General features: G+C 34.8%; 1 protein-coding gene and 1 non-coding gene across 7 annotated transcripts in view; one reads left to right on the forward strand and one right to left on the reverse strand.

Annotated features, from left to right (window-relative positions):
- LOC106662559 (calmodulin-A-like) overlaps nucleotides 1-19,054 on the reverse strand; it is a 212,965-nt gene that overhangs the window by 17,839 nt on the left and 176,072 nt on the right. For all 6 annotated transcript variants that reach the window (XM_014386741.2, XM_024224917.1, XM_014386740.2 and 3 more), the window contains 2 exons: nucleotides 4,879-4,912; nucleotides 551-652 (listed from right to left, as the gene is read on the reverse strand). In XM_014386741.2, coding sequence (XP_014242227.1) covers nucleotides 551-652; nucleotides 4,879-4,912 — 136 coding nt within the window. The remainder of the gene's footprint in view (nucleotides 1-550; nucleotides 653-4,878; nucleotides 4,913-19,054) is intronic.
- Nucleotides 13,840-13,912, forward strand: Trnad-guc. The gene has a single exon. It is a non-coding gene; the product is annotated as a tRNA-Asp (tRNA).

The following is a 19,054-nucleotide window of genomic DNA, read 5'->3' on the forward strand; positions in this document are numbered from 1 at the left end:
CAAACAATTGCCCACATTTGCAAGGTAAAATAAAATAAAATTGTCAAATGAGCTGAACTATGAATGTTCCTTTTACCTATTAATTTTCTATTATGACGTAGGTTGAAAAACGTTCAAAGCAACAGTTGGCAATGTGACATAAAAACGTAACCGATCGAAATGTTCTGACCCTACGCCCGCTTTTCCGGAAATTCTTCAATGTCAAATGTGAATTGTGAGCCGGCTCGAGAGGTGGCCCGGAAGAGGCGGAAATTGGATTGATTTTTGGAAATTGCACTTGCCCCCGAAGAGATTGTTGGCGTAAGAAGATTGAAAGCAAACGACGTTCTCGGTTGCACCTATTTCACCTGAATTTCTATCCCATTCCATTCGAGAAGCGCTCTTGCCAAGCTAAAAACTCTTTGCGTTTCATTTCCGAAATATAATTTTTCACAAAAATATGTATTGGTCTTCTCTGTTTAGCCGGCCTGTGGTCTCTGCTGAAGTTTAACATAAAAGTGTTTAATCGAATTTGATGATTTCTGACGTGGATTATGTTAATACTTTTTACCTGTCGGCCTCTGTCCAAGAGATCGCATGACCACTCCTAATTCGGCCATGGTGATGGCCCCGTCTTCGTCCTTGTCGAAAAGCATGAACGCCTCTTTAAACTCTGAAACACAGGGACTCAATATTAGATTTAAATTACCAACAGAATTCAAAAAAGCAAGGATGATTGAAGGGATTTCAACCGATAACTCCAATTACATGGTTTTCCTCTGGCCGACGTTAACGGAGGGGATGAACACGGTAACGAACGGCAACCACCTCGCTAATTTGCCCACCCTCACAATAAAAAAAATCTATTAAAGATATACAACGAACAGTTGCCTTCAAACGATTGTCATATCAACGAAAATTTCTTTATTAACGCGAGTTTTAAGACCTTACCCAGAAATGAAATAAACTTTCGCAAAAATAAATTTTTTGTTCGTCTCCGTCGAAAAGATACTATTTTTTAAACTTTTTATAAAAAATAAACAACTTGTAAAAAAAATAATTTTATCCATTACTTGTTTATTTGTCGACAAAATTGAAATTGTTAAAATAGTTTAAATAATCAGTCATCTACTGAACCATTTCAGTTTAATTGAGCCTTTAAAAATTAAAAAAAAAATTGTGAAAAGGAGTGTAGCCACTGGTGAACTTCTCCTATAGTTAATACAATATTTGTAGTTGCATATACTAAATAAATGTAATAAAAAAAACTTAATGTTGCCCATTAAAATTACTAGAGAGCTCAAGGTTTGTGAACATAAAAAGCTACGTAACATAACATAAAAAGCAGCTTAAAATCTACGATTGTGAATGCAGCCTAAAATCTGCGAATGTGAATGCAGCCTAAAATCATCGAATGTGAATGCAGCCTAAAATCTGCGAATGGGAATGCAGCCTAAAATCTGCGAATGGGAATGCAGCCTAAAATCTGCAAATGTGAATGCAGCCTAAAATCAGCGAATGTGAATGCAGCTTAAAATCTAAGAATGCGAATGCAGCCTAAAATCTGCGGATGTGAATGCAGCCTAAAATCTGCGAATGTGAATGCAGCCTAAAACCAGCGAATGTGAATGCAGCATAAAATCTGAGAATGCCAATGCAGCCTAAAATCTGCGGATGTGATTGCAGCCTAAAATCAGCGAATGTGAATGCATCCAAAAATCTGCGAATGTGAATGCAGCTTAAAATCTGAGAATGTGCATGCAGCCTAAAATCTGAGAATGTGAATGCAGCCTAAAATCTGCGAGGATTATTCACATTCGATATGACAGTGAATGTAATGAGGTGCTCGATAATGCGTGGGGTAATGGAAGGAAATGGTGCAGTAGAGGGAAGAGATATCTAAGGCTTGAACCTATCTGCTTCAGTGGATATTTATTTTATTTAAAAAACTCAATATAATTTTAATCTGTTGTGCCCAGATTTCATAAAATAAAAATTTTTGTAACCAATATGATTTAATTTTTCACAATTCGCTTAAAACCTTGATTTTCCCATGATGCACATATTTTGGGAGGGGCTTGATCAATCACACTTCTCGAAAAAAAAGAATGTACCGATTCTACCAAACATACCATTCGGAAGCTTTGTAAAATAATCTTTTTCTCCAACCCTCAGAGGTGTAGAGACTTTATTAATATTATAACCTAGCTAATAATAAAGGTGATAAATGATAATTATCATAGACCATAAAACTCATATACATAATACAGGTTTATTCCGTTCTTGGATCACACTTTCACCACATCATAGCACCATCAATAAATCATTTGGTTAAACGCGTTTGAGTCGACTAAGTGTTCGACTCTAGAAGGTGAACAGATCATCGTTGACGTGCCCCCAAAGCCTTTGATGGTGGGCTAAACCGGCTTTATAGATAGCTTCCTTTACTGTTTTCATTTTGGGGTCACGGTGGAAGACTTCATTTCTGAAATACCAGGGTACATTGACCATGCCTCTCATTACTCTATTCTTGAAATGATTTGGCGATTGGTCTTGCTGGCACAGCCCCAGAGCTAGAGACTTGAGGACCTGTTGATAAAAAAAGCTTACTCTCAATGGACAAAGGAAAACTTCTGCCCATTAACCAGTAAATTTTCCGGAATTAAATTGTGAGCTTTTTGCTCGTTTTTTGACGTGTGTCCATCTAATATCATACACTTTGCCTCGTTGGAGAAGATGTACCACATGCACCGATTTTCTTTATTCAGCTTTATTCTCCATTTTTTGTCCATTTATAAATTTAGGAAATGGAGTTATTCAATATATGAGTCGATTGAGCATTGCTTTCTCCAACCGCCATATTTGCCGATCATCAGCAAACCGTGCAGTGCTCATTTTCTGCTAGAACGCTAGCGACAGGCCTTGTGCCTCTCCTGCATGGAAGTTTGAGTTTCGATTAGGTCTCTTCTTGCTTAACGTGGAAGTACCTTTCAGCAAGGTATGTTTCGATCAGGTTTGAGTATTTGGCTGGAGTTTCTTATTTTATATATGAGCCCTTAATGCCAGACTTTATCGAATGCTTGGGCCACATCTACGAAAAAAGCCGAGTATAATTTTTTTTATAGTGCTCATGTTCAATGACTCGGGTGATTCGGTAGATTTGGTCGATTGACCAAGAATGCTGCCGTCGAAAGCCAAACTGATGGTTATTAATATTGGCAATAGCCTTTTAAGTAGGAGTTTTTCAAATAATTTGGAAACCACCGGCAATAGAGAAATTGGCCTGTACGATTTGAGCTCAAATGACCGTTTACCTGGTTTAGCGATCATATCATCGCTCCTAAGCGATCTTCCAAGTTTGTGGTACATATTTAAGCCTGAAGGCTTCATTGATGATCCTCGTCATATGGACCACTGCTTTTTTAAGCAACTCTTTTAGAATCCGACCAATAATTAGGTCGTATCCAGGGACTTTTTTTGTTGAATTTAATCTTGATAGTTTCTGGATTTTTTAGATCGTCACTGGAGGGATTTTGTTGTCGGGATCATGAATTTTTCGTAAATTTATGTAATTTTTGCTAATGGTTGCTCGTCAGTTTTATCTTCATTAGGGATGTATATGTTGCCCAGATATTTTGCAAATGTTTATTAATTGAAGCAATTTTTGTAACATTTTCGAATCCCTAGGAAGCATGGACACAGCGAATTTTTGAAGAGAATATTTAAAATTCTTTAAAGCTTTCTAATGTTTAGTCTACTGTTTAGTGTACTAGTAATACTTTTCTAGATGTTTAGTCTAGTTATCTCCTATCAGTTACGATGAAAAGGTTCAGGTGATGACTCATTCATTTGCCAATTTTACACAAATTTTAAAAACGATCTCAATTTTAGTGAAAAATGCATCGGTATAGAAGAAAATCCGTCATTTCATTTCACAAGTCTGTTTTTCCGACAAAAAATCGTTTCTTCTCGACAGAGTGAGTTAGAAAGCAAATTTCATTAAACATTCTACTCTATTTTTTTGCAAAGTTCTATCAAATTATTATGTATTATAAAAAATTGAAATAATGAATAAAAAATTATTGAAAATTAATAAGATGTACTTATTGTCATTTGATAACCGAGCTTTTTATGACTATATGAAACTTGATGATTTTTAGCTAAATGCCTAGGGAACAAAATGAATTTTTGTTGTTGATTCAACTCTTTTAACAGATACAATGAGAAAATACAAACAAAAAAAGATTTATGAAACGATGTTTCTCTAAAAGTTTCAAATTTTCTGCGGTAAATATCACGTAATTGAGTTGGAGACTGTATAAAATGTATAATAAACAGTACAGAAATGTATATAATAAAAGAATGTGGGACGGATTTCAAGTGTTCTCCTCTTTATAATTAAGTATGAAATTGAATTATGTTTATTGTCGGGAACCACCGTGGTTTTCTACGATTCTGCATTTAAGACTTTCCAATGCCATTTGATCAAGCAAGAAAACAAATTCCAAGCATAGTTTTAAAAATCAGTTTAGTTTTTAAGAACGAATATTAATAGACGTTAGTGAACAAGGGGTTTTATAAATATTTAATTTTACCCGGGCTGTTGAGGATACCTATTTATTTCAAAGGTCAGAATCCCCTGGCGGAAAAACGAAAAAAAAATCAGTGGCCAAAAATAATGCAAACGTCGCAAATATTTTCTCGGGAGTCACTCCAGACAGTGAATTATACGTCCAAAAGAGCTTGCATTCCATTTATATTCCAAGGCGCGAAGTGCCAAATCTTGGCACGTTGCTATTAGAAACAAGCCCACCGACTTCACGGCCTTGTTGACCTCCTCTCAACAGTCTGTGCATCAATAATAAACATATATAATTAATTAATAGAAACCGTACTCACCAGCCACTTGGTCCTCCGTTAGCCCGTACTCGGACTGTAAATGAGAAACAGGTGCGTTAGTCAAAGTGCCAAAATTTTATAAATAGAATTAAACGTCACTTTCTAATATGCTTGTATTGAAAAAAGTTCATGTAAAATTTATACGTTATATACATCTTATATTAAATTTTTATGATGTGTGTTTCTGAATGGCAAACATGTTTTTAATGGACCATGGCCAAAATAAATTACCAACATTTCTTTGTCCATGTATTTCTTGTTTCTTTTTTATTTTAGACATCCCATTTGATCGTTTTGGCTTTTCATTTATTCATGAAGTTAATTTTTCAAGTAATCATTTCTCTAATTCATCCTATTTTGTATACTAAAATAGCTATGTAATATTTTATTTTATGACTCATAATCTGAAGGTAGGTTTTATAATAAATAATTAGCCAAAGTGAGGAAAAATTTCAATTTATTTGTAGGTTTTTGGATTTCTTGATGAAGTGATCCAACATTTTTTTGTTTGAATGTTTGTATTTATGCACTTCACAATCTAAAATCATTTCTCCAATTCACCTTAGTTTTTATTTTGAAAATAACCATGATAAGTTTTTTTAGGTTTAATACTCTACAGGAAGATTTTTTAATAACAAATAATTAACCAAAGTGAGGAAAAATTTCAATTTATTTGTAAGTGTTTGGATTTTTTGATGAAGTAATCCGACTTTTTTTGTTTGAATGTTTGTATTTATGCACTTCACAAACTAAAATCGTTTCTCTAATTCACCCTATTTTTTTAAAAAGTAACTATGATATATTTTATTTTAGGATTAATATTCTGCAAGATTTTATAATAACCAAGAGGGGCGACGATGGCCGCAACGGTTAAGTCGTTGACAGGGCTCTCATCACTGTAAAGGTATCGGGTTCGAATACAGCGGCTCTGCATTCAAACCCGTCATATTTATAAACAAACAAAAAGGTTTCATAAAAAACCAAAAATAAAAAAATACAAATAACAAAAAGACCTGGATAATAATTTCAATTTAGTTTAATTTAACTACAAAGTATAAACAGTTTGTTAAATCTAATATTTAGTTAAATAAAATTCACTATTAAGAATAATAGAAAAAAAGCTAGAAATATAAAGTTGGCTCAAATATTTTTGTTGTTGTTTGATCTTGGCTTTGGTCCGTGCTCCTAGGGGACTTCATGACAATACGACAGTTCACTTTTCCCGATTGCGGTGAACGATGTGGATGTTTTTCTCCGATCAATCAGACGTCGACGACTTCTGCTTTTACTTTTTGCAGAAAAACCTGGACGTGGTCGGAGGGGTGGCACAGCGAGCGATAAAAGGGTACCAAAAGTTAAGATGACAGCTGACTCTAAAAAAGTAATAAAAGATTAAGAATAGATAATTCCAGTTGACACACGTACACCATTTTTGGGCCAAAGCCCGCATATGGCTCCGGCATGTAGAGAAAGTTTCTCCATGTCACTTGGTTGAGGTATGTCATTCCTTGGCTCCATATAGAGAGCGAGTAGGAATGCCACTCGATTTGGAATTGTGCTTGGGCCCGGCATCAGTATCCCCTTTTCGGATTTTTAGAGGAAAGAGAGCTGTTTTGTTGTATAATAGCGCTTGATAGATATCTTTATCTGTTTGGTTGTCTTTTTCTGTGTATTGAATGTGAATGTATTCAATAGAGTGAATGTTTAATGTAAGGGGGGTCGATGGTGTAATTTTGAGTACTCTATCACCCTACCCTCAATGAAGTTAGCCATACATCGTGTGTAAAGGATGATGGAGGAGTTGTGAGTACCTACTTGAATGAATGTTATGAGAATACGAAAGAATAAATTTAAGAATTAGAGTATGAGTTTTTACAGCTTTAAAAACTTAATGATGAACTGAAATGACCTCCTGGAGAAGTCATAAGTTCAGTTCTGTACACGTGTGTTCATTTTCCAGAGTTGTCTTTATAAAATCAGTGAGTAATCTAATATGTTATTATAAAATAAAGAGTATTCACGCTCATTGTGCTAATCATGTGAAGTGTATTGAACTTGAGAACAAAACTCACTGTATTTTTAAAGTTAGACTGGCTTACTCTAATGGAAGTGTTCATGTAAAGAATCAAAAAGGGAGAAAAAAAGTTGGATTGAGAGTAATGGTCAAAGCGGTATAAAATTCTATTTCATTAACCAACTTTCAACAAGGCAGTTAACATGGATTTCCATTTAACGGATTTAAACCAAAAAGTCAAAGAACTCACAAAACTAATTCGAAAATCTTTGAATAACATTCCGGAACACTTTAGCACAATTAGCAGATGAAAAGGTCGTTCACGTATATTCGTGACTTAATATCTAATCTTAATAGAACAATAATACATTTTGCACGATACAGCGGTTGCGTGTATTCCCTAATAATGTTAAATTATATATTATCAAGTGCATGAACTTACTGTAAACGTTAGTAAATTATGAAATTTTCATCTTAAATTGATTATACTTAGAAAAAAACCCAGTACATTTAGTAATTATATAATCATCACGTTGCTATACGTATATGTTTAAAAAATTAGGCCATTCACACAACCGTGCTAAATGTTTTATTGTTCCATTAAGCTAGTTATTAATTCACATGAACTACCTTTTGTAAATAATCACCTGCTAATTGTACTAAATTATTCAGAATGATTTTTAATTCGTTTCGTCATTGATAACGATAATTGTTTTCTACGATACATACGTAAAAAGGCAGAGAAATTAAATTGATCACTTTTTGTAAATGATGGTTCTCCTCTCAGAATTTGAATTAATTAATTTAAAATTCTGTGAATAAAATCATCATTTACAAACAGTAAATTGACATACTCATCCTACCTTTACTAACTGAGAGGAAAAAAGTGGCCACCCTTGATTTTTTTTAATAAACAGTTGCAATCATTATAGTTTTTATTTTTTGTTATTTACTGTTTTTTTTTTAATACAAAAGTATAAGGTATAGCTAAATAAACAAAAGGTGAGAAAAAATTTACCACAGTTGCTATGGAAGCAATGAAGGAAATATTCAATTCAGAACGAGCATTTCCACCTCTTGCGTTGATCACCGCTTACATTCGACGTGGCATCGATTTTGTGAGCTGTAGTGATGTGGAATATTTTCAAACACATACAACAGCGCATTCTTAATTCCTGAATTCTCTGGCATCACTAGGTGAATTTTTACCCTCTTTGAGGTGTTCGATAGGGTTTAAGTTGGGACTACATGGTGGGCTCTCCAAACATTGAATTGAAGCCCGTTCCAAGTAATCACCAACGATCCTAGCTGGGTCCTTGTATTGTCATTCATAAAAATAAAACCGTCGCCAATTAGAGGCATATAAGGAACAACTCTTTCTGATAACACATCTTCAAAGTATCGCGCAGCTGTTAGAGAACCCTCGCTGAAAGATCAAGTCTGAGCAACCTTCCATACAAACGCCTGCTCAAACCGTAACACCTCCTCAATAGCTTCTCCGGAGTGAAAAAGTTGCGAGGATCTATCGCTCTCCTGTTCTTCTCCAAACCATCTCTTGGCCGACAAAAAACCTAAAGCAAAACCTTGACTCATCCGAAAATAAGTCCAATCTTGCTCAGGCCAATTGATGTGATTTCTTGAGACACTTAACCGAGCTGTTCTCTGCCTTGTCACAGTTTTCGGCCTTACAGTGCATAAACTGATTAACATTTCAAGTCGTTGCTTGATCTCAACAGCTCGATTAGGGAATACATTCGAAACAATAAATCGATCATCTTTCTGAGATGTTACACGGTGGCGACCTGATCTATGCCATTGTCAGTAACCTTCCCTGTATTGGTAACGATGGAAGATCCTTCGGACAGTTGTTCTGGGACTGTTAACCAACCTGGCCATATACACTTGACTTTTTTCATCTTCCAACAATGCTATGATTCTAGCTGAATCCGAATCCCTTATAATCATTACTCAAATAAATTTGGTACCATTTACAAAAAATCACACCCCGGAATGATGCAAAAGAAGCTTAACAGAAAAAAAACCAACAAAGAAGAGATTTACTATTCAAAGTTTTATTTGCAAAATCCAATTGAAAACCCAAGTGGAAGAATTTATCTGTGTTTTATTTACCTCTAATCCTTTAAATATTTTATAATTAATTAATGTTTTTAGTTGAGATAAAAAAGTCAATGGCACGATTGGGATTCGAACCCACGATCTTCGGCTTGATATGCCGCTGCTCTACCACTTGAGCTATCGTGACCTCGCTCCACTCGGACACCAACTTCCCATCTCAACCGCACCTTTTGAATTTTCCCTCCTTTTTGCCATTTTTGAAAAATCAATTTGCCTTTAAATATTGTAGTAAAGTAATCAATGGAGGATTATCTAAGAGATGATGAAAAATGTTTAGGGTCTCACTTTACTTCTTCTAAATGTATCTTTTTAAAATAACCCTGATGGAAATTATTTTCTATAATTCTGTTTTGACCACCTTCTTTAAATTCTTCAATTGTCAGTCTAACTTGTTTCTTTATTTTGATTATTTTATGACTAGTACATTTATAAAAGCAGAATTATAACCATAAGATAACCAAAGTCTAACCTTAAACGTACTTAAAGTTTGCGACACCAAACCGTCCAGACACATCTACATTCCATTATATCGGGTTGTCCGGAAAATAATGCAGGATTTTAAGTTTTCATTAAAAAAAATCTATATAAAATATTCTGTTTACGTTTACAGGATTACTNAATTATTTTGATTAAAGAACATTGCTTTAAAGTAACTAGTTTCTTTTTTTTTGTTTAATACCAAAATCCTGCATTATTTTCCGGACAACCCAATAGAAAGGTTCAAAAAATGGCGTAAAACTAAACACCACAAAGTCCCGAAACATAACCTTCACCCTCCGTTACATTATCTACCTCCAAATTATTAAAACCACATCCCTTCCCATTGAAAAGTCATCCGCTCCGCAGGGCTAGAAAAACGTTTTACCTGGAATAAATACACGGTTTGAAAGAGTAGAATTGAACCGATGATACCGAATACTGAACATACTACTGGAAAACAGATCTAAACTCTTCCTGGAAAACAAAATACTCACATATAACTCATACTGAGAATATGGATATACAGCATAGAACTATGATGTTCAACCAACCCTTCCAATCCCCGCTGAATACAGACCTTACAATCAAGAATCCTTAGATCCATCGTCAATATCCTGTTCTTTATTTCTAAGTTTCTAACCATACCATCCATAACGACCTAAATGCTTCTTTTTTAAATGAAGTTGTAAAATCCAAGTACAAAAATTTCCACACTAATCTCCAATCCCACTCTAATCCCCACGTACAACTTCTTTCCTCCTGATCTCTTCCCAGCAGCCCTTCTCGACAGTGGTCCCTGACCTGCTCTCAGAGAGTGCGAGTAATCATTTACAACTGGATAACTTCTCCACTCGAAGTTTTTGCATGTTGCTCTATTACCCAATAAAAAGATCGATATCGAGTGTTAACTTGTTTTACAAAACAATTAATATATTTAACTCGATTATCATAGTTTGCGTGAATGTACTATATTATTTAGTCCGTCGGCTTGGTGATAGTATATTATTGAACATCTTTCAAATATTTAATTTCTTATATCTTTCATTACTTTGTTGGTTCTGCCACAGACATTGACAATTAACAATATAATGTAAAAATATTGTATGATTTTAAAATAATAACAGAACAAATGTGGAAGATTAGCCTGATTTAATTATCACAAACAGTAGACAAGTAGTATTTTATTGTTTATATTAAAAAAAGTAATCGGATCGTTCGTTATTATGAATTTGTTGTTTATAAAATCAAAAGCTGGATGTGACAATTGGTTGACTCCTGTTGTTCACCTCGGTGCCAATCCATCCACGGTCTTTCTTAAATTAATATCTTGGCGTTTAAAACACTTTTTAAGAGGAGGCGCTTTTTTTTCGAGCGATGCCAAAAACAGTTATAAATACCGTCGATTTCCAACGCATCCTGGAATGGTCCGCATGATTTTAGCATGAAACACGCCTAAACGTAAATAAGCCCGTGGCGATTTTGGACTAGGTCCAGCTGACCGAGATGGGAATAATGGGAAAGGTAGTTAACTCGACTTTTTGTTTATTTTACATTTTCCTGTTTCGGTTTTTGTTTTATTTGAAGTTTTTATAAATTGATTTCCTGATTCTGAAAGTAGTTGATGTAGTGCGGGTAGAGTAGCTGAACCAGACTTGGAACAAATTTGAAATGCAAGTGGACTTGATATTTGCCTCAAATAGATTATATATGAAGAAGTCTTATAACAGCTTATGTATTTAATATTATTAATCGATTTATTTATTAAAACTGGACTAAAAACCCGCCCAACATTCATTTTACATTTTTTATTATAAATTTGGGAATATCGTGTGGCCTCGGTACAGTTATCCCATATACTCCATATAAGTCCCGATGATATTCCTTACATACTAATGGGGATTAAACATGTTCCTTAATGCTTTGTTTTGAAATGTTTGTAACATGCTATATTACTTTTTTGGCACAGCTAGACAATTGTATGCCGTCGGTCCATCTGGATTAAAGGATATGGTTATAAATGAGGATGTGTGGTGATTACTGACCGTTAATCAATAATTATTCAGAAATCGTGAGAAGCGGTCTGGTGTGATGTAGGTTTCGACACGCAAGAATGGCACAATTACACAGAAGACAAACACTTTGAGTGAGTAGAAATACGTTGATTGAATGTAAAAAATATATTAAAATTCACTAGTTTCGTGGTCCGCTTGACCAATTAATATCATACAATTAATTAAGGTTTTCAGTTGAGATAAAAAAGTCAATGGCACGAGTGGATTCGAACCCACGATTATCGGCTTGATACGCCGATGCTCTACCACTTGAGCTATCGTGACCTCGATCCACTCGGACACCAACCTCCCATCTGAAAAATGGCAAAATGGAGGGAAAATTCTAAAGGTGTGGTTCAGATTGGAGGTTGGTGTCCGAGTGGATCGAGGTCACGATAGCTCAAGTGGTAGAGCAGCGGCGTATCAAGCCGAAGATCGTGTGTTCGAATCCCGCTCGTGCCATTGACTTTTTTATCTCAACTAAAAACCTTAATTAATTGTATGATATTAATTGGTCAAGGGGACCACGAAACTAGTGAATTTAATAAGTTTGAAATGAAGTATACTTCACTAAAGCTCTCCGTGGCCATTTCATTTGTCGCCAAGAATCAAATTGATTACACGATATTTGAAAAATGGCAAAAAGGAGGGAAAATTCTAAAGGTTTGGTTGAGATGGGAGGTTGGTTCCGAATGGATCGAGGTCACGTAGCTCAAGTGGTAGAGCAGCGGCGTATCAAGCCGAAGATCGTGTGTTCGAATCCCGCTCGTGTCATTGACTTTTTTATCTCAACTAAAAACCTTAATTAATTGTGTAAAAAATATATTTTGCATTGTATAAATTCACTTTTTTCCACATCCTACGTGTATTTGTTAAATGTAAACAATGTTTGTAAATTCCAGCCCTGAAGATGATCTCAATAAAGATCGAAACGTTGGCACGATAAAGAAAATGTTTTTCTGAAACCAACATCACACTAGACCGCATCTCACGATTTCTGAATAATAATTTTTTATATTTTGAGTCACCCACAACAAGCTTGAGACTAATGAGATTTTCATCTCAAAAACTAATACTGTTGTCTATATTTAAGAGCCGTTCTCTTTGTCTGTCTGTCTGTCTGTCTCTCTCGCTCTCTCTCTCTCTCTCTCTCTCTCTCTCTCACTCTCACTTCCTGTTTTATTTTTTTTAAATATACTTATAAATGTGTGCTCTTTCTTTCAGTTTATAATATGCCATACTCAGATACTTCACTGCGTTTTGTTGGTACTATTTTTCTGTTTATATTGATTTCACGGTTTGTGATTTTTCTATAAAATAAATTACGTATATACATTTAATTAATTTTTTGCTATCTTTTGTCCATATTTCAATCCGGTTGCTCGTATTTTCATTTTTTCTTGCTTCTCTTCTTCAATACTGTTATAATTGGGGTTTTTAATGACAGGCCAATGACATAAAAGAGACACAGTGGTGCACGGTGAATCAGTGAATCATCCCCCCGGCATATTGAGCGTAATGATGCCTACTTTTATTGGAATGAAAATTCGGATTTTAGGGAGCTAACAAATAAATATGAATAAAAAATTTTTTTGACCTACTTTATGGCAAGGTGTTTTGGTTTTATACCTTTGTAAGTATAATCTCACTTAATGTGAACCTGCTTATTATTTCCTTATCCTATGTAAAATATTAAAACGGCGGATATATGTTAACCTTGTCATACATGCGTAATAAGGTTAAAAATATACTTAAAAAAAAGTTAATTAGTTGAAATTTATTTTTTCTCGGCTCCTAGGACCCATTGGCAAGAATCCGAGCGTTCTAATGTGTCTAACATGGTCATCCCACGTCCATAGCACCCCTTGTCAGGATTTTTAATTTAATTTACTTTTTTAAATGTAATTAAATTATTTAATTTTTTAAAATGACCTAGGACACATCTGCACCCTTCACATACCAATACATACCACAATCGATAGTCATTCAATCATTCATACTAACTTCACTAATTTCGTGGTCCGCTTGACCAATTAATACGTTACAGTTAATTAAGGTTTTTAGTTGAGATAAAAAAAGTCAATGGCACGAGCGGGATTCGAACCCACGATCTTCGGCTAGATACGCCGCTACTCTACAACTTGAGCTATCGTGACCTCGATCCATTCGGACACTACTTCCCATCTCAACCCCACCTTTTGACATTTGAAAAATGGCAAAAAGGAGGGAAAATTCAAAAGGTGGGGTTGAGATGGGAAGTTAGTGTCCGAGTGGATCGAGGTCACAATAGCTCAAGTGGTAGAGCAGCGGCGTGTCAAGCCGAAGATCGTGGGTTCGAATCCCGCTCGTGCCATTGACTTTTTTATCTCAACTTCATACTAACATTTTTTGGCGTAGGATCACCGAAAGACAAGTTTAATTAATAGGTCATCTCTCGTCTCTAGCACGTCAGGATTTTTAATTTAATTTTTTAAAATTTAATCATTTATTTTTTAAAATGACCTAGGACACATCTGCACCCTTCACATACCAACACATACCACAATCGATATTCATTCAACCATTCATACTAACATTTTTTGGCCTAGGATCACCAAAAGACAAGTTTAATTAATAGGTCATCTCTCGCCTCTAGCACGTCAGGATTTTTAATTTAATTTTTTAAAATTTAATTATTTATTTTTTAAAATGACCTAGGACACATCTGCACCCTTCACATACCAACACATACCACAATCGATATTCATTTATTCATTCACTCACCAATAACTACTTACAGTACGTTAATAAATACACACATTTGTCTATTATACAACACATATACAATTAAGAATAATTCGAGGGCCAGCGGGATACTGGACATTTTTCCTCTCATTCATACCAAAAACGACTAAACCTATATAGCAGACCGTCGAAGCATTTGGATATACTGTCCAATGGCCTGTTCTCATTCATACAGCATTCTCGCTAATAAATACACACTGGTAAATATTCCAATAAATTCTGCTGGCAGTCACTGTTATGCACCAAGATTTTCTTTACGTTTGGAGTTAGGCCATATCTTAAAATATAACGTTTCAGTTTCGCACACTCAACCAGTATTTACTGTCACTGGCTCATCCGACCGCCCTCCAAAAGATAGCCATGGGTGAGACGCGTGGCCTATCCTCAGTCTTGTTAAGATCGTTCTGTCTTTGTTCTCTCCACAGGTCACGGTTTGACCGTATATTTAATATTTCGTAGAGTTTTTGTCATTTCAGTCCAGCGGTTTTGCCATTCTTCATAACTTATATTTTTCATTTTTCTTTTAACGCAGGATCGTTTTCGTATGTGATAATAGACCAATTTCGATGATCGGAAATAATTAAATCGTGATTTGAATAGATACAGATTATCCAAATATTAAAACATAACATATAATTTGAATTTTTGATGTTAAACTTTAAAAATTATTTAATTTTCGTTTTAACTGATTGCTATTGGCCTGGTTGACGCCAAAATATATACAGAAACAATTCTACTACATAATTTAATAAAATACAAATGTAGTATTCAGCTTGCTGTGTACTCAACTGTTTTACATATCTGTTTTACATTATCTACATACGATAATACAACCCAGTTGCCTCGATGCTGATAAGGTTCCCGAGCTCATTTACTAACAATATTTTACAATGATTGGTCATAATATCACGTAAAGCATTGCGATAAAGATCTACTAATTAATTTATGTAAATGTATTTTATTTGATGTATATGTTATGTTAAGTATAATTTATTTATATCTCTAAATCCAAAAGATCAATTTAAAAACTTTTAGTTTGGCCATTAAATATTGTAAATTCAGTAATAATATTCTTTCTTTTTTATATTTAAATTATCCAATCACTATAATTGGATTAGTCGTGACACACCTACAACAAACTTCAAAAGTGATTACGATGAATAAACAGATTTGGAATATAGCCAGACGATTTTTTGGATGTTAAAAAAACCATTTCCCTTTAATTGGTCGGTTACGACTTGTTCCGCTCCTGTTGCATTAGCAACATTTGAATTTAAAATCTTGAATTTACTGACTTATTTAAGCACGACTATTCTAATATTAGACAAGTGGCAAACAGGCTGAAAGTTATTTGGCAACGTTCGACTTTAATTTCAAACTATCATCAAGGCCTGGCAACATGATATGTATGCAAATTCCCGACGAGATTATACATTTCAAATATCGTAATTCACAACAACTAGCGTTAAAAAAAATACCGAAAATTATGATGTAGAAATTCCTTTCAACAAATTTTTACTGCGCTATTACATTTTACGGTAACGTTGAACGCGAGCGTAAAAAGCATCGGCCCATTTCAAATCACTCTGAATTCGCCATTTTATATTTTCTTTATTGTTATTTTGCATTTTGTATGTTTTATACTTGTTTTACAGTTTTCATCTATAGCGTCGTTATGATTTAGAACTATTAGTAAGTTGATTTTATCATTGTGTTCTGTGTTTAGTTTCCAGTTTTGTTCTCGGTTGTTATTGTTGTTATTATTTGCATCAGTATATTTTCCTATTTATTTGTGTTGGTATCATGTTTTAATTCTTGTCTTGAGTTATTAGTCGGGTTCGAATCCCGCTCGTGACACTAGCTTTTCATTTCAACCAAAACCTTATATAAAAAGATTAATTTTGTATGTTTTATACTTGTTTTACAGTTTTCATCTATAGCGTCGTTATGATTTAGAACTATTAGTAAGTTGATTATATCATTGTGTTCTGTGTTTAGTTTCCAGTTTTGTTCTCGGTTGTTATTGTTGTTATTATTTGTTTCAGTATATTTTTATGTTTATTTTCCTATTTATTTGTGTTGGTATCATGTTTTAATTCTTTTCTTGAGTTATTAGTCGGGTTCGAATCCCGCTCGTGACACTAGCTTTTCATTTCAACCTTATATAAACAGATTAATTAATTGAAAAAAGTAATTTGGTCAATAGACGACTAAATATAATGGACTGTAATAAAATTTGATGCACATTGCACATTTTTTTATTATTATCTTACAACTGCGCTAAGGGCTATTTACTTTTGTCACTGGGGAAGAAATCACGAGGTCATTGGTGTTTTAGGCGAATTAAGGGATTATCGGGAAGGGTTGGGATGAAAGCTGTAGGACTAGAAAGTTGAGGTAAGTGTGTAGGTTTTTATGGAGACGTCTGTAACGACTTCTTGCGTCTTCGAGGACCAATGGGATTTGAAGTAAGCAAATTGAGCAATAGTTCGCAGGATTTTGGACTGGAGTGACTGGATCCTTTAAAGGTTAGTTGAAGTCCGTTGTGCCCGGATTGGTTAATGTTACGTAGATGAGATTGCAGAAGGTAGTTCCAAGCCTTTTGTCGATGTAAATTCCCAAATAGCAGACGAAATTGGTTTGGGAGAGAAACAGAGGAGGATAGGCGATACGGCGAAGGGTTAAGGTTAATGAAATCTAAAACCATTCTTCCAAACAGGAGAGACTCCTGGAGAGTTCTGAATGCCACTTCTGGGGTATGCTGAAAGGATGAAAGGTATTGGTTGTATATATGAAGAGTACTTTATCAAGATTGATAATTATTAATTGACACTGAATGACAAATAAAAAAAATGTATTTGTTTGTAACAAACTGTTTCGATTTGTACAACATGTATTTATCACTTGTTCAAAAGCGAGCATGTAACGAGGGCGATAAATAAAGTCTGGATGTATTAAGAGGTCGTTTCTTATTTCCCTGGGTGGATCAAACCCCCTGTGAAGGATCAACTATCAATTTCCTCGGGAAAGTATTGAACATGTACACCCCATCCATTGAGTCTCTCTTCAAGTTCCAAGGAATCGTCGTCTATAAAAAGAATTACTCCTTCGTCTTATTCAATCATGCAAAAAATGGCAGGAATTTTTTAAATACATTTTCTTGCGTCTGATAAACCCACCTAGAACAAATAGACCATTACGAAAAAGCTATCTTCTTCTGTTCTGGTTTAATCGTCAAAAACTTGTATGTGATATTTCATCGTATCAACTTTAATGTTTTTCTTTCCACATGTGCTCAATGACTTTGATCATCCATATAATTAGTAATCAGGGATGTAGCTAGGTAGAAAGAGTTAATTAATTTAAAATTAATTTTGTTAAAAAATTAACTGGTACAGATCGGTTACTAAAATTTGACCCTACTATTTTATGTCATTGAACATACTTGAAACCATAAAAATCCAAATTGTGACTAGAGTTTCCTATTTGTCAATTTTCTAAATTATTAATGAAATTTTCAGAACTGATATGGATGTATGATAGGGATACATTCCTTTAAAGTTCGACAGAAGAAGTAGTGTTTTTTTTAAATTAGTCTCCTTCCAAATCTTTTTTGATATATAATTTAATAAATATCGGAAAGAAGCAATCGATAATATGGACAGATATCTTATTTCCTATAAACTCAACATACTTAGGTTTCATGTTGAACCGGCACACGGGCACTACTGGGTCTGTCTTCACTCGCGTGTTTTTTGTTTGAGTTATTCAAACGCGTTTCGGCATTACGCCATCTTCAGTGAAAAACTGTCTGTCATTCAGTCTGAATAGGGTTTATATAGTGTTGCGTCCGTCGCTTGTCGCTGGGGGCGTTACGTTAGGGGGCGTGGTCTCCGTGCTCGTTGGTCGGTCTTGGTGGCGGTTATTTCCATTGTCAGTTAATATTTGTGCGTTGTTGGTTTTTTGTTTTTTCCTGGTGTTGGTTGCGATGTTTTGTTCTTCTGAACGTTTTCGTTTTTTGTTATCAAGTGCTTTTAGTGGTGTAAAGGTGGTGTGTGATTGTGAGTTTGTTTGTGCGTTTATAAGTTTTCCGTCTTTAAGTGTTATTTTATTTGTGTATCTCGAGGTTCTCCAGTATGTTTAGTTTTCGTCCTTTTTGTGCGTTGTGTATTAATGTCATGCTTGTTTCTATTGTGTTTGGTTCGTGGTTGTAGTGTATTAAGTGTGTGGCGTAATTTGATTTTCCGTCATTGTCTCTGAAGGATCTAAGATGTTCTTTGAATCGATCTCTTAGTTTCCTTCCAGACTGTCCGATGTTTTTCACTAAAGATGGCGTAATGCCGAACGCGTTTGAATAACTCAAACAAAAAACCCGCGAGTGAAGACAGACCCAGAAGTGCCCGTGTGCCGGTTCAACATGAGTTCGCCAACTTGCAGACCAAACCCCATCATCTACTATACTTAGGTTTTCAACTATCTTTAACTCGTCCGGTGAGAAATATCTTAAAAAAACGACGAATTATTGAAGTTGAATTGAGTTTTGAATAAAAATACCCGCTCCGAAAAAATTACCATTTGCCCTGGCGTCAAACAGGGATGTGTGCTTAGTCCGCTTCTGTTCAGTCTCTGACTTAAAGGCATCGTTGATGACCTTCGCGAGGGGGTCTTAGTTAATTTGGGGTAAAATGCATCCGTGCAAGCCATGATGAAA

Source organism: Cimex lectularius, unplaced genomic scaffold (genome assembly GCF_000648675.2).
Source record: "Cimex lectularius strain Harlan isolate CLEC.00 unplaced genomic scaffold, Clec_2.1 scaffold43, whole genome shotgun sequence".
NCBI lineage: Eukaryota > Metazoa > Arthropoda > Insecta > Hemiptera > Cimicidae > Cimex > Cimex lectularius.